General features: G+C 36.5%; 1 protein-coding gene across 1 annotated transcript in view; it reads left to right on the forward strand.

Annotated features, from left to right (window-relative positions):
* The window catches only part of GALNTL6 (polypeptide N-acetylgalactosaminyltransferase like 6), a 1,157,792-nt gene that overhangs the window by 487,592 nt on the left and 657,961 nt on the right, over positions 1 to 12,239 (forward strand). The window contains exon 4 of the mRNA XM_038573594.1: positions 10,532 to 10,670. Within this exon, the coding sequence (XP_038429522.1) occupies positions 10,532 to 10,670 (139 nt within the window). The remainder of the gene's footprint in view (positions 1 to 10,531; positions 10,671 to 12,239) is intronic.

A 12,239-nucleotide genomic window follows, 5' to 3' on the forward strand; every position in this document is an offset into this window, starting at 1 on the left:
TAAATTCAGTCTAATCTCAAAACAAACTCCAAAATGACCATTTTATTAAATAGTAAAATGAGTGTATAGTTCACAAAGAAAAATAAACATGCGGCATTCTTCTGAAAAAGAAGATGATCAGTGAGAAATGGCTCTGCCAAATATTAAAATGTGTTGCCACCAATGTTCCATTGTAAGAATCGACAAAAAAGAGGAACATTGTGGAAGTCCCTAAATATGCCAACAAAATGTGTGAAATTTTACAAGTGGCATTTTAAAGCAAAAAAGGAAAAGACAAGTTGTTTAATAAAAAATTAGTTCCTCTACCATCCTAACCATTTGTGAAAAATTATATGTGATACTTTCTTCATTTCTCACAAGTTCCAGATGGTTCAAAATTTTGATGGACAAAACAAAAACAAAATGTTAATAAAACTCTGAATTCATGAATGAATTTAAAAAATAATATTGGGAAAAGAAAGGACTTATTTATAAATATGCTATGTAAATAAACTATGAAAGAAGAAGTATCACCTAGTTGGAAAAAATCTTAAGCTAGATTTCTTTTTATCCATTCTGACAATTTTTCTTTTAATTGGTGTACATTTAGACCACTGACATTTAAAGTGTTTTTTTTCAAGATTTTATTTATTTATTTATTTATGAGAGACACAGAGAGAGAGAGAGAATCAGAGACACAGGCAGAGGGAGAAGCAGGTTCCATGTAGGGAGCCCCATGTGGGACTCAATCAGGGGACTCCAGGATCACGCCCTGGGCCAAAGGCAGGCGCTAAACCTCTGCGCCACCCAGAGATCCTAAAGTGATTTTTTAATATGGTTTGTTTACTATCTATCATATTCATTACTTTTCTATTTGCTATTCTTGTTCATTGTTCCATTGTTGTCTTCCACTTTTTTCCCTGTCTTTTGTGGTTTTCAACTGAGTATTTTACAGGATTCCATTTTTCTCTTTTCTTAGCTTGTCAGTTCTACTTTTTTTCTTACTTTTTAAGTGTTTGCATTATATATTTACAGATAATCTGAGTCCACTTTCAAGTAACACTATACTACTTCCCGGGTAGTATGTATACCTCATAATAAAAAAAAATAGTAATAATCCTAATACCTTCCTCCCATCCATTGTGTCATTGTTGCCATTCATATTGTTTTTATATAAACATTTAAAAGTGTGTGCATATATGATACGATACAATATATGCATACACTTACATATCTATATATATGCATATGCATACATAATGTAATCTAATGTTGGTACTATATTTTGAACAAACTTCTATATCAATTAAGAAAAGTAAAAAGGTTTTATTTTTATCTTCCTTTATTCCTCCATGATATTTTCCCTTTCTTTATGTAGATATAAATTACAAATTTCTCATCTGTATCATTTTTCCTTCTCTCTATAGAACATTTATTTTTTTTTCGAATTTAAATTCAATTTACCAACATATCATATGACACCCAGCACTCATCCCATCAAATGCCCTCCTCAGTGCCCATCACCTAGTTATCCCATACCCCACCTACCTCCCCTCTGTACTCCTTTGTTTGTTTCCCAGAGTTAGGGGTCTCTCATGGTTTGTCTCCCACTCTAATTTTTCCCCAATCAGTTCCCCTCCTTTTCTTTATAATCCATTTAATTATTTCTTATATTCCACGTATGAGTGAAACCATATGATGTCTTTCTCTGATTAAATTATTTCACTCAGCATAACACCCTCTAGTTCCATCCATATGGAAGCAAATGGTGAGTATTCATCCTTTCTGATGGCTGAGTAATACTTCATTATACACATAGACCACATCTTCTTTATCCATTCATCTGTTGAAAGTCACCAAGGCTCCTTCCACAGCTTGGCTATTGTGGACACTGCTGCTATGAACATTGGGGTGCGGGTCACCTGACATTTCACTACATCAGTATCTTTGGGGTAAATATCCAGTCGTGCAATTGCTGAGTTATAAGATAGCTGTATTTTTAACTTCTTGAGAGACCTCCACATTGTTTTCCAGAGTGGCTGTACCAGTTTGCATTCCCACCAATGGTGCAAGAGGGTTCACCCTTTTCCACATCCTCTCCAACATTTGTTGTTTCCTGTTTTGTTAATCTTCATCATTCTCACTGCTGTGTGGTGGTATCTCATTGTGGCTTTGATTTGTATTTCCCTGATGGCAAGTAATGTGGAGCATTTTTTCATGTACTTTTTGGCCATGTGTAGGTCTTCTTTGGAGAAATTTCTCTTCATCTCTTCTGTCCATTTCATGACTGGATTGTTTGTTTGTTTCTTGGGAATTGAGTTTGATAAGTTCTTATAGATCTTGGATACTAGCCCTTTATCTGATATGTCATTTGCAAATATCTCCCATTCTGTAGGTTGTCTTTTAGTTTTGCTGTTTCCTTTGTAGTGCAGAAACTTTTTATCTTGATGAAGTCCCAAGAGTTCATTTTTGCTTTTGTTTTCCTTGCCTTCATAGATGCATTTTGCAAGAAGTTGCTCTGGCCAAGTTCAAAAGTTTGTTGCCTGTGTTCTCTGGTATTTTGAGGCATTCTTGACTCACATTTAGATCTTTCAACCATTTTGAGTTTACCTTTGTATATGGTGTAAAGGAATGGTCCAGTTTCATTCTTCTGCATGTGGCTGTCCAATTTCTCCAACACCATTTATTGAAGAGACTGTCCTTTGTCCAGTGGATATTCTTTCCTGCTTTGTTGAATATTAGTTGACCATAGAGTTGAGTGCCCATTTCTGGGTTCTCTGTTCTGCTCCATTGATCTCTGTGTCTTTTTCTTTTTTTTTTTTTTTTTAGATTTTATTTATTTATTCATGAGAGACAAAAAGGGAGAGAGAGGCAGAGACACAGGCAGAGGGAGAAGTAGGCTTCATGCAGGGAGCCCGATGTGGGACTCAATCCTGAGTCTCCAGGATCAGGCCCCAAGCTGACGGCAGTGCTAAACTGCTGAGCCACCAGAGCTGCCCTCTGTGTCTTTTTTTGTGCCAGTACCACACTGTCTTGATGATCACAGCTTTGTAATATAGCTTGAAATCAGGCATTGTGATTTTCTCAGCATTGGTTTTCTTTTTCGATATTCCTCTGGCTATTCAGGATAGCCATACAAATGGCTGATTTTTGATTCCATACAAATCTTAAGGTTATTTGTTCCAACTCTTTGAACAAAGTCTGTGGTATTTTGATAGGATTGCGTTGCACATGTAAATTCCCTTGGGTAGCATAGGCATTTTCACAATATTTATTCTTCCAATCCATGAGCTTGGAATGTTTTTCCATCTCTTTATGTCTTACTCAATTTCTGTCAGAAGTGTTCTGTAGTTTTTATAGTATAGATCCTTCACCTCTTTGGTTAGGTTTATTCCTAGGTATGGTTTTGGGTGCAATTGTAAATGGGATTGATTCCTAATCTCTCTCTCTTCAGTCTCCTTGTTAGTGTATAGAAATGCCACTGATTTCTGTGCATTGATTTTGTATCTTGCCATATTTCTGAATTGTTGTATGAGTTCTAGCAATCTTGGGGTGGAGTCTTTGGGTTTTCTATATACAATTTCATGTCATCTGCGAAGAGGGAGAGTTTGACTTCTTTTTTGCCAATTTGAATGCCTTTTATTTCTTTTTGTTGTCTGATTGCTGAGGCTAGGACTTATAGTACTATGTTGAATAACAGTGGTGAGAGTGGACATTCATGTCATATTACTTATCTTAGGGGAAAAGCTCTATTTTTCCATATTGAGAATGATATTCATTGTGGGCCTTTCATAAATGGCTTTTATGATATTGAGGAATGTTCCCTCTATCCCTACACTTTGAAGAGTTTCAATTAGAATGGAGGCTGTAGGGCAGCCCAGGTGGCTCAGCAGTTTAGCACCACCTTCAGCCCAGGCCATGATCCTGGAGACCTGGGATCGAGTCCCACGTCAGGCTCCCTGCTTGGAGCCTGCTTCTCCCTCTGCCTGTGTCTCTACCTCTCTCTCTCTCTCTGTGTGTGTGTCTTTCATGAATAAATAAATAAAATCTTTTTTTTTAAAAAAAAAGGAATGGAGGCTGTATTTTATCAAATGCTTTCTCTGCATCTAGCGAGAAGATCATATGGTTCTTGTTTTTTCTCTTATTGATGTGATCTGTCATGTTAAATGTTTTACGAGTGTTGACCAGCCTTGCATCCCAGGGAAAACTCCCACTTGGTTGTGATGAATAATCCTCTTAATGTACTGTTGGATCCTACTGACTAGTATCTTGGTGAGAATTTTTACCTCCATTTCCATCAAGGATATTGATTTACAATTCTTCTTTTTGGTGGAGTCTTTGTCTGCTTTTGGGATCAAGGTAATGCTGGCCTCATAGAATGAGTTTGGAAGTATTCCCTCCATTCCTATCCTTTGAAGCAACTTTAGTAGAATAGGTATTATTTCTTCTTTGAATGTTTGGTAGAATTCCCCTGGGAAGCCCTCTGGCCCTGAACTTTTGTGTCTTGGGAAGTTTTTGATGACTGCTTCAATTTCCTTGATGGTTATTGGCCTGTTCAAGTTTTCTATTTCTTTCTGTTCCAGTTTTGGTAATTTGTGGTTTTCCAAAAACGCATCCATTTCTTCCAGATTGCCTAATTTGTTGGCATATAGTTGCTCATAATATGTTTTTAAAAACGTTTGTATTTCCTTGGTATTGGTCCTTTCATTCATGATTTTATTAATTTGAGTCTGCTCTCTTTTCTTTTTAATAAGGCTGGCTAGGGGTTTGTCTACCTTATTAATTCTTTCAAACAACTAGCTCCTGGTTTTGTTGATCTGTCCTACAGTTCTTCAGGCCTCTATTCCATTCAGTTTTGCTCTAATATTTATTGTCTCTCTTCTGCTTGGTTTAGGCTTTATTTTCTGTTCTTTCTCCATCCAGTTCCTTTAGGTGCAAGGTTAGCTTGTGTTTTTGAGTTGTTTTTTTTTTTTTTTTTTTTTTCAATTTTTTGAGGGATGCATGTATTGCGATGTATTTCCCTGTTAGGACTGCTTTTGCTGTCTCCCAAAGACTTGAACAGTTGTATCTTCACTTTCATTAGTTTCTATGAATCTTTTTAATTCTTCTCTAATTTCCTGGTTGACCCGGGATCCCTGGGTGGCGCAGCGGTTTAGCGCCTGCCTTTGGCCCATGGCGCGATCCTGGAGACCCGGGATCGAATCCCACGTCGGGCTCCCGGTGCATGGAGCCTGCTTCTCCCTCTGCCTGTGTCTCTGCCTCTCTCTCTCTCTCTCTCTCACTGTGTGCCTATCATAAATAAATAAAATAAAATAAATTAAAAAAAAAATTTCCTGGTTGACCCATTCATCTTTTAGCAGGATGCTCTTTAACCTCCATGTGTTTGAGTTTCTTCCAAATTTCTTCTTGTGATTGAGTTATAGTTTCAAAGCATTGTGGTCTGAAAATAGGCAGGGGACAACTGCAATCTTTTGGCATCAGTTGAGACCTGATTTGTGACCCAGGATATGGTCTATTCTGGAGAAAGTTCCACATGCATTTGAGAAGAATGTGTATCCAGTTGAGTTCGGATGCAAAGTTCTGTATATATCTGTGTAATCCATCCAGTGCAGGGTATCATTTAAGGCCCTTGATTCTTTGGTGATGCTGTGCTCACAATATCTATCATTTGCACAAAGTGCTGTGTTAAAGTCTCCCAGTATAAGTGTATTATTACCTAAGTATGTCTTAATTTTGGTTATTAATTGATTGATAAACTTGGCAGCTCCCACATTAGGGGCATAAATATTCATAATTCTTAGGTCTTTTTGTTGTATAGACACTTTAAGTATGACAGAGTGTCCCTCTTCATCTCTTACTACAGTCTTTGGGATAAACTTTGATTTATCTGATATGAGGATTGCTACCCCAGCTTTCCTTTGAGGACCATTTGAATGGTAAATGGTTCACTCACTCTCTCTTCCACTTCATTTATCCTACAAGTTATAGCATCCAGTTTAAATACTCATTTAAAGTATTTTTAATTTCTGCCTGATTAGATCTCAATTCTGCAGTAAGAGAATCTCTCAAGTCCTTTATGCTTTTTTTCCCCAGAGCCATGAGTAATTTTATAATTGCACTTCTGAATTGTATTTCTGACATTATATTTAAATCCTCATCCAGAAATTCTGTGGCAGAGATTATTACTTCTGATTCTCTCTTTTGTGGTAAACTCTTCCTTCTAGTCCATTTTGTCCAGTGCAGGGTATGAGTGAGCAGAGTTAAAAATATCAACCACGACCTAAGTAAAATACCCCCTAGATGATTCCAAAGAGGTCAGAAACCAGAAAATAAAAGAAAAATAAGAACAGAACAAAATAAAACAAAAGGACACTAAAGTGAAAAACAAATTTTAAAACAAAATAGTAAGAATAAGGAAAAAAACAAAGAAAACAAGGGAATAAAATGGGTTGATGGTGAGGAAGTGGTGGTGGAAAGAGGATATAATCTCCCTGAGGGGATCTTGAGGGTGATCCTCTAGGTTCTGATTGTATTTTGTTCTGTATGTTAGAAGATGCTCAATTCTAAATTTATGTAAACCAGCAAAACTTGTATAGAGACTCAACATGGACCACAAAAACAGAAACAAGATAAAAGAGGAGGGCAGAATTGGAAGGAAGAGAGAACATAGTCTCACAGAATGAACCAACTCAGTGTTCCACTTGGTTCTGGGTGTATTTCAGTCCATGTGTTAGAGGGTACTAATTTCCACCATTATAAAACAAAATAAGAGAGGAAAAAACAAAAATCCATAAGTCATATATCTACCAAAATTAAATTAAACATGTTGAAGGGAATCCAATAATGAAGAATATATATGACATATATTTACAGAAATATGAAAGTCAAAAAGGAGAAAGCTTAAAATGTCGAGTTGGTAAAATATTGTGGTTAAAGTAGGAAGAGTGAAAAAATATTGGAAAATTTTAAATCCAAATATAAATTAATTGTAATGAAAAAAATCTCTTGTTCTATATACTATTTTCCCTCAGTCCTGGAGCTTTCCAGGGCTGCTTGTTCAGTAAACTTGCTCTTCCCTTGTTCTTCCAGCAGTTCTTTTGGGGGAAGGTCTACCACATTGATTCTCAAGTGTCTGCTTGGGTGGAGATACCCTGCCCCTTGCCAGTGCTGGGCTCAGTATGAGGTGTTTATCCAGTGAGGCCTTTGTTTCCAGTGGCCCCACTTCTCCCAGGTGCAAGGAGTGGAGCAAGAAAATAAAAGATGGAAGCAACCAGATCTCCAGCTCCAGACCCAAGAGCTCCCCAGGAGTACTGAACCACAGTCTCCTAATCTACACTACCCTAGATGCTCCTGGAGGCAGGTGTGAGGGCACTGATTTGCACAAATTGCAAGACACCCAGCAGCAGGAGAGTACCCACTGTCCTGTGCCCTCAGAGTCCATCTCTCCCGAAGGGAACAGAGGACAGCCACCTCGGTCCATTGCCAGGATCTAGGGTAAAGGGAGTTCCTGTGCCAGCCTGCATAACTGGCCAGGTTCTCCCAAATGCCCTGGAGGATTGTTGCATTCCAGCCTTTTATCATGATCGACTGTGGTTTGATGTGCACATTGGAAGTTCTTCCTCTCTATAGAACTTTTTAAAACAATTTCTTACAATATAATTCTACTGGCAACAAATTCTTCAGTTTCGTTTGTCTGAGAAAGTCTATTTCTCCTTTACCTTTGAAGGACAATCCCACAGCATACAGAATTCTAGATTGGTGTTTGTTTGTTTTTCCTCTCAACTCTAAATATTTCATTTCACTCTCTTCTTGCATGGTTTCTGAAGAGAAAGTAGATATAATTATTATTTTTGTTCCTGTATAGATAGGGTGTATAGATAGCCCAAGATTTTGTCTTTAGCTTTGATTTTATGTAATTTGGAAATGATATACCTAGATGTAGTTTGTAATTTTGTTTTGTTTTATTTGATATTTGTCCTGTCCTGGTGTTCTCTAAGCTTCTTGGATCTGTGGTTTGCTATCTGACATTAATTTGGGGGAAATTCTCAGTCATTGTTATTTCAAATATTTCTTCTTTCCTTTCTCTTTTTCTTCCCCTTCTGTTATTCCCATTATCTGTATGTTACACCTCTTATAGTTGTTCTACAATCCTTAGATATCCTGTTCTTCTTTTGTTTCAGCCTGTTTGCCTTTTTGTTTTGGAGGCTATTAATGTATCCTCAAAGTCAGAAATTGTTTCCTCAAGTGTGAGTAGTGTACTAATAAGCCCATCAGAGGCATTCTTCATTTCTGTTATAATGTTGTTGTTGTTGTTTTAATCACTAACATTTCTTTTTTGTTCCATTGTGGAATTTCCATCTCTCTGTTTATCTTGTCCATCTGTTGTTGCTCACTATTTATTTCACCCATTAGATTCATTAACATATTAATTATAGTTGCTTTAAATTCCCTGTCTGGAGGTGTCTGGTTGGCTCAGGTGGTTAAGCATCTGCCTTCAGCTCAGGTCATGAGCTCAGGGTCCTAGAATTGAGCTCCACATTGGGCTTCCTGCTCAGTGGGGAGTGTGCTTCTCTCTCTCTCCTTCTGCCCCTCTCTATCACTCATTCTCTCTTTCTCTCTCTCTCTCTCTCTTTCTTTCTCTCAAATAAATCAATAAAATCTTAAAAAAAATTTTTTTTTTAATGAATTCTCTTTCTGATAAATCCAACATCTCAGCTATGGCTGGTTCTGATGTTTGTTCTCTCTCCTCAAACTGTGTTTTTTGCCTTTTGGTATGCCTTATATATTTTTTTCAGATCACTAAACATAATATACTGGGTAAAGGAATTACTATAAATAGATCTTTTATAATGTGATTTTGAGGCATTGAGGGAAAGGATGTGTTCAACAGTCTTATGTTTAGGTCTCAGTCTTGTAGTGAGCCTATGCCTCTGGACTGTGAATGTCATATTTTCTCAGGATTCTTCTCTCCTTTTTTGGTTGGACAGGATGGTTAGAGTGGGTTAGAGTTGGGTATTTCTCTTCCCCCAGATTAGTTAGGCTCTGGTAACACCCCAGCTCTGCACTTTTTAACACTCAGACTTAACTGAACCTCCAGCAATTTGTCAATTGCTGTTAGATTTTCCTACCCAGGTACTGGTTCCCAAGTGGCTTATACTTCTGAGTCCCTGCCCTGTGAAGCCTCAAATCCCTATACTTTGGGGGCAGCTGTTTGCCCTATATCCTTTCGTCTCTTATGGGCCAAGAAGAGTTGTTGATTTTTTTAGTCTGTTCAGCTTTGTACTTGTTGTTAGGATGGAGTAGTAACTTCCAAGCTTCTTGCATGCAGAATTGGAAACCAGAAGTCTTAAATTAGATTTAAATAAAACTATTTAAATGTAAACTTAGAAAATATTTAGAATATATATAATTAATAAAGCTTTAATAAACACAATATAAAAATTATTCTGAAAACCAAAAAATAACTTTAATAAAGATAATATAAAATTTGTTTTAAAAACAAAAAATTGTTTGTAAACTCTGAACATTTTACAATGTAAAACATAAAAATGATAAATGCATAAGAAATTATTAATTTTTTTAAGATTTTATTCATTCATGACAGACATAGAGAACAGAGAGAGAGGCAGACACACAGGAGAGGGAGAAGCAAGCTCCATGCAGGGAGCCCAATGTGGGACTTGATCCCGGGACTCCAGGATTGTGCCCTGAGCCAAAGGCAGGTGCTAAACCACTGAGCCACCCAGGGATCCCGAAATTATTAATTTTATAAGTAATCAAGAGAAAGTAAACTAAAGTATGAATAATATATATTTCACCAGTAAATGTCAAAATATTATCCAATGCTTCTGAAGATGTGTGAAAATTATCAGAAGTTACCCTACAGAAATTCAAAATTCTATTTGTAGGAATTACCCTTCCTCTTCCAAAAATACATAACTAGGAATATATAAACAAAGATGTTTGTTTCAACATTGTTTTAATAGGGAGAATTAGAAATAGCATGGAATGTGCAAATTGGGATATAATGAAATAAAATCAACCATTGGAAGTAAATGAAAATATGGCTTTTTGTACAATTAAGTTGGATAAAATCAAGTTATAAGACAATGTGTTTATTACAAGCTGCACACAGATGTTACAAAACATACACTTAAAATCTTCACAGTGGCTCTCTCTGGAAGATGATTCTACTTTCTACTTTGATGTTGTTTGCTATGTTGGGATACTTGGGTGACTCAGTGGTTGAGCATCTACCTTTGGCTCAGGTCGTGATCCTGGGATCCTGGGATTGAATCCCACACTGGGATCCCCACAGAGAGCCTGCTTCTCCCTTTGCCTCTGTCTCTGCCTCTCTCTCTGTCTCTCAGGAACAAATTAATAAAATCTTAAAAAAAAAAAAAAGAATCGTAAAATCAATCAATATGTTCTTATAAGCTTCTGTGGAGCATCGTAACAGGTGACTACAGAAGTGATTTAACTCTCCTATCTATTCTGGAAAATTAAATGTTTTTTGTAGAGATGATAATCGCATTTTGTTTTCTTCTGCTAGGGAAAGGTGAGCATGGGAAACCTTACCCCCTCACTGAAGAGGACCGTGATGACTCAGCTTACAGGGAAAATGGTTTCAATATTTTTGTCAGCAACAGTATTGCTCTGGAGCGGTCCCTGCCAGATATTCGCCATGCTAAGTGAGTATAAGTGAGCTCCACATGCAGAGTGGTTTTCTTTGTCTTTTTTAAAAAATTATATTCAATGTTTATCACAGCAAGATATGTAACTATAAATTTTGCCATAATAATTTTTAAAAAATGCATTTATATTTCATGATCTTAAATTTGTTTCATTTAAATTGAAATAATTTGGGACACCTGGGTCACTCAGCAGTTGACTGCCTTCAGCTCAGGTGGTGATCCCGGGGACCTGGGATTGAGTCCTTTATCAGGCTCCTCTGGTGAACCTGCTTTTCCCTCTGCCTATGACTAAGTCTCTCTCTCTCTGTGTCTCTCATGAATAAATAAATAAAATTTAAAAATAAGTAAATAACTTGGAATAATTTTTAAAGTTAAAAGGAAATAAGTACCAGCTTTCTAAAACTGAATTCACATTTTCATTGAATTGCCTGTATTATCAACATTTAAAATAAAGTATTTTAAGATATTACCCATATTTTTACCTTTGATCATGTAAATGTTAAAGCAGATTTTTTTGGGTGATTAGCACTGTCAGACCTGTCCACATAAATATGACTTCATTTTCACCGCAACCATATTCAGTGCCATTATTGCTACATCTTCCATAAAGAATGCCTACAATAAATGCATCCATAATCCAAAGGCTATGATTGGTTGCTCAGTTTCCTATCACTTTACAAATTGTGGCTTATCAATTAACACTGAGTTCAGTTTTTACTGAACCGTAAACATGTGCAAAAGGAAGCAAGAATGGAATTATATATAGTTTCTTAAAATCTCACCCCGATCTACTCTTAACATTGCTTACTGTACTTTTTTCTTAGCCTGTTATGATTTTCCTGTTAGCATATACAATGCCAAAAGTAAGCCAAAAACATACTATATGATTAGAATTTGGAGTTTGTAGAATTGCCATACATATTGGATAAATCTATCCAATTGTGCTAATATGTTTACCCTTACCTGCACCTCAATATCCCTTTGGAATCATTGGTGTGAAAGGAAGAATTTCCGAGAAAATAAAAATAACGCAGGGCCCCTGGGTGCTGTAGCTGGTTAAGGTTCTGACTCTTGATTTCGGTTCAGGTCCTGGGATCCAGAGCCCCATGTTGGGCTCTCTGCTCGGCAGGGAGTCTGCTTGAGATTCTCTCACTCCCTCTTCCTTTGCTCCTTCCCCTGCACTCTATCTCGCTCAAATTAAATAAATAAATAAAGAAGTAAATCTTTAAAAAATAAGCGCTACTAATGAAAATAGAGATGGTAACTTAAATCAAACCAGTAATGTACAACAAAACTCTTAATTTAGTGCAAAAATAATTAACCCTTTCAAAAAAAATCAGTAAATTAAGGTTTGGTGGATCAGTTTTTAGTTGCCATGTTGTGTATTTATAAATTTATTTTAAAATATTAAAGAAATACTGGTTTCCTTCTCAGGTCTTATGTGAATTTGAATTTCCTGATATAGTTAAGCAGAGGATTAATGTGAAAACAAATCAATTTTTGCCTAAACTGAATGCTTTGTATATTGGTTTAGGCCTTCTAGCTAGCCAAATTATTCCCAAGTTA

This window comes from Canis lupus, chromosome 25 (assembly GCF_011100685.1).
Source record: "Canis lupus familiaris isolate Mischka breed German Shepherd chromosome 25, alternate assembly UU_Cfam_GSD_1.0, whole genome shotgun sequence".
In the NCBI taxonomy this organism is placed as follows: domain Eukaryota; kingdom Metazoa; phylum Chordata; class Mammalia; order Carnivora; family Canidae; genus Canis; species Canis lupus.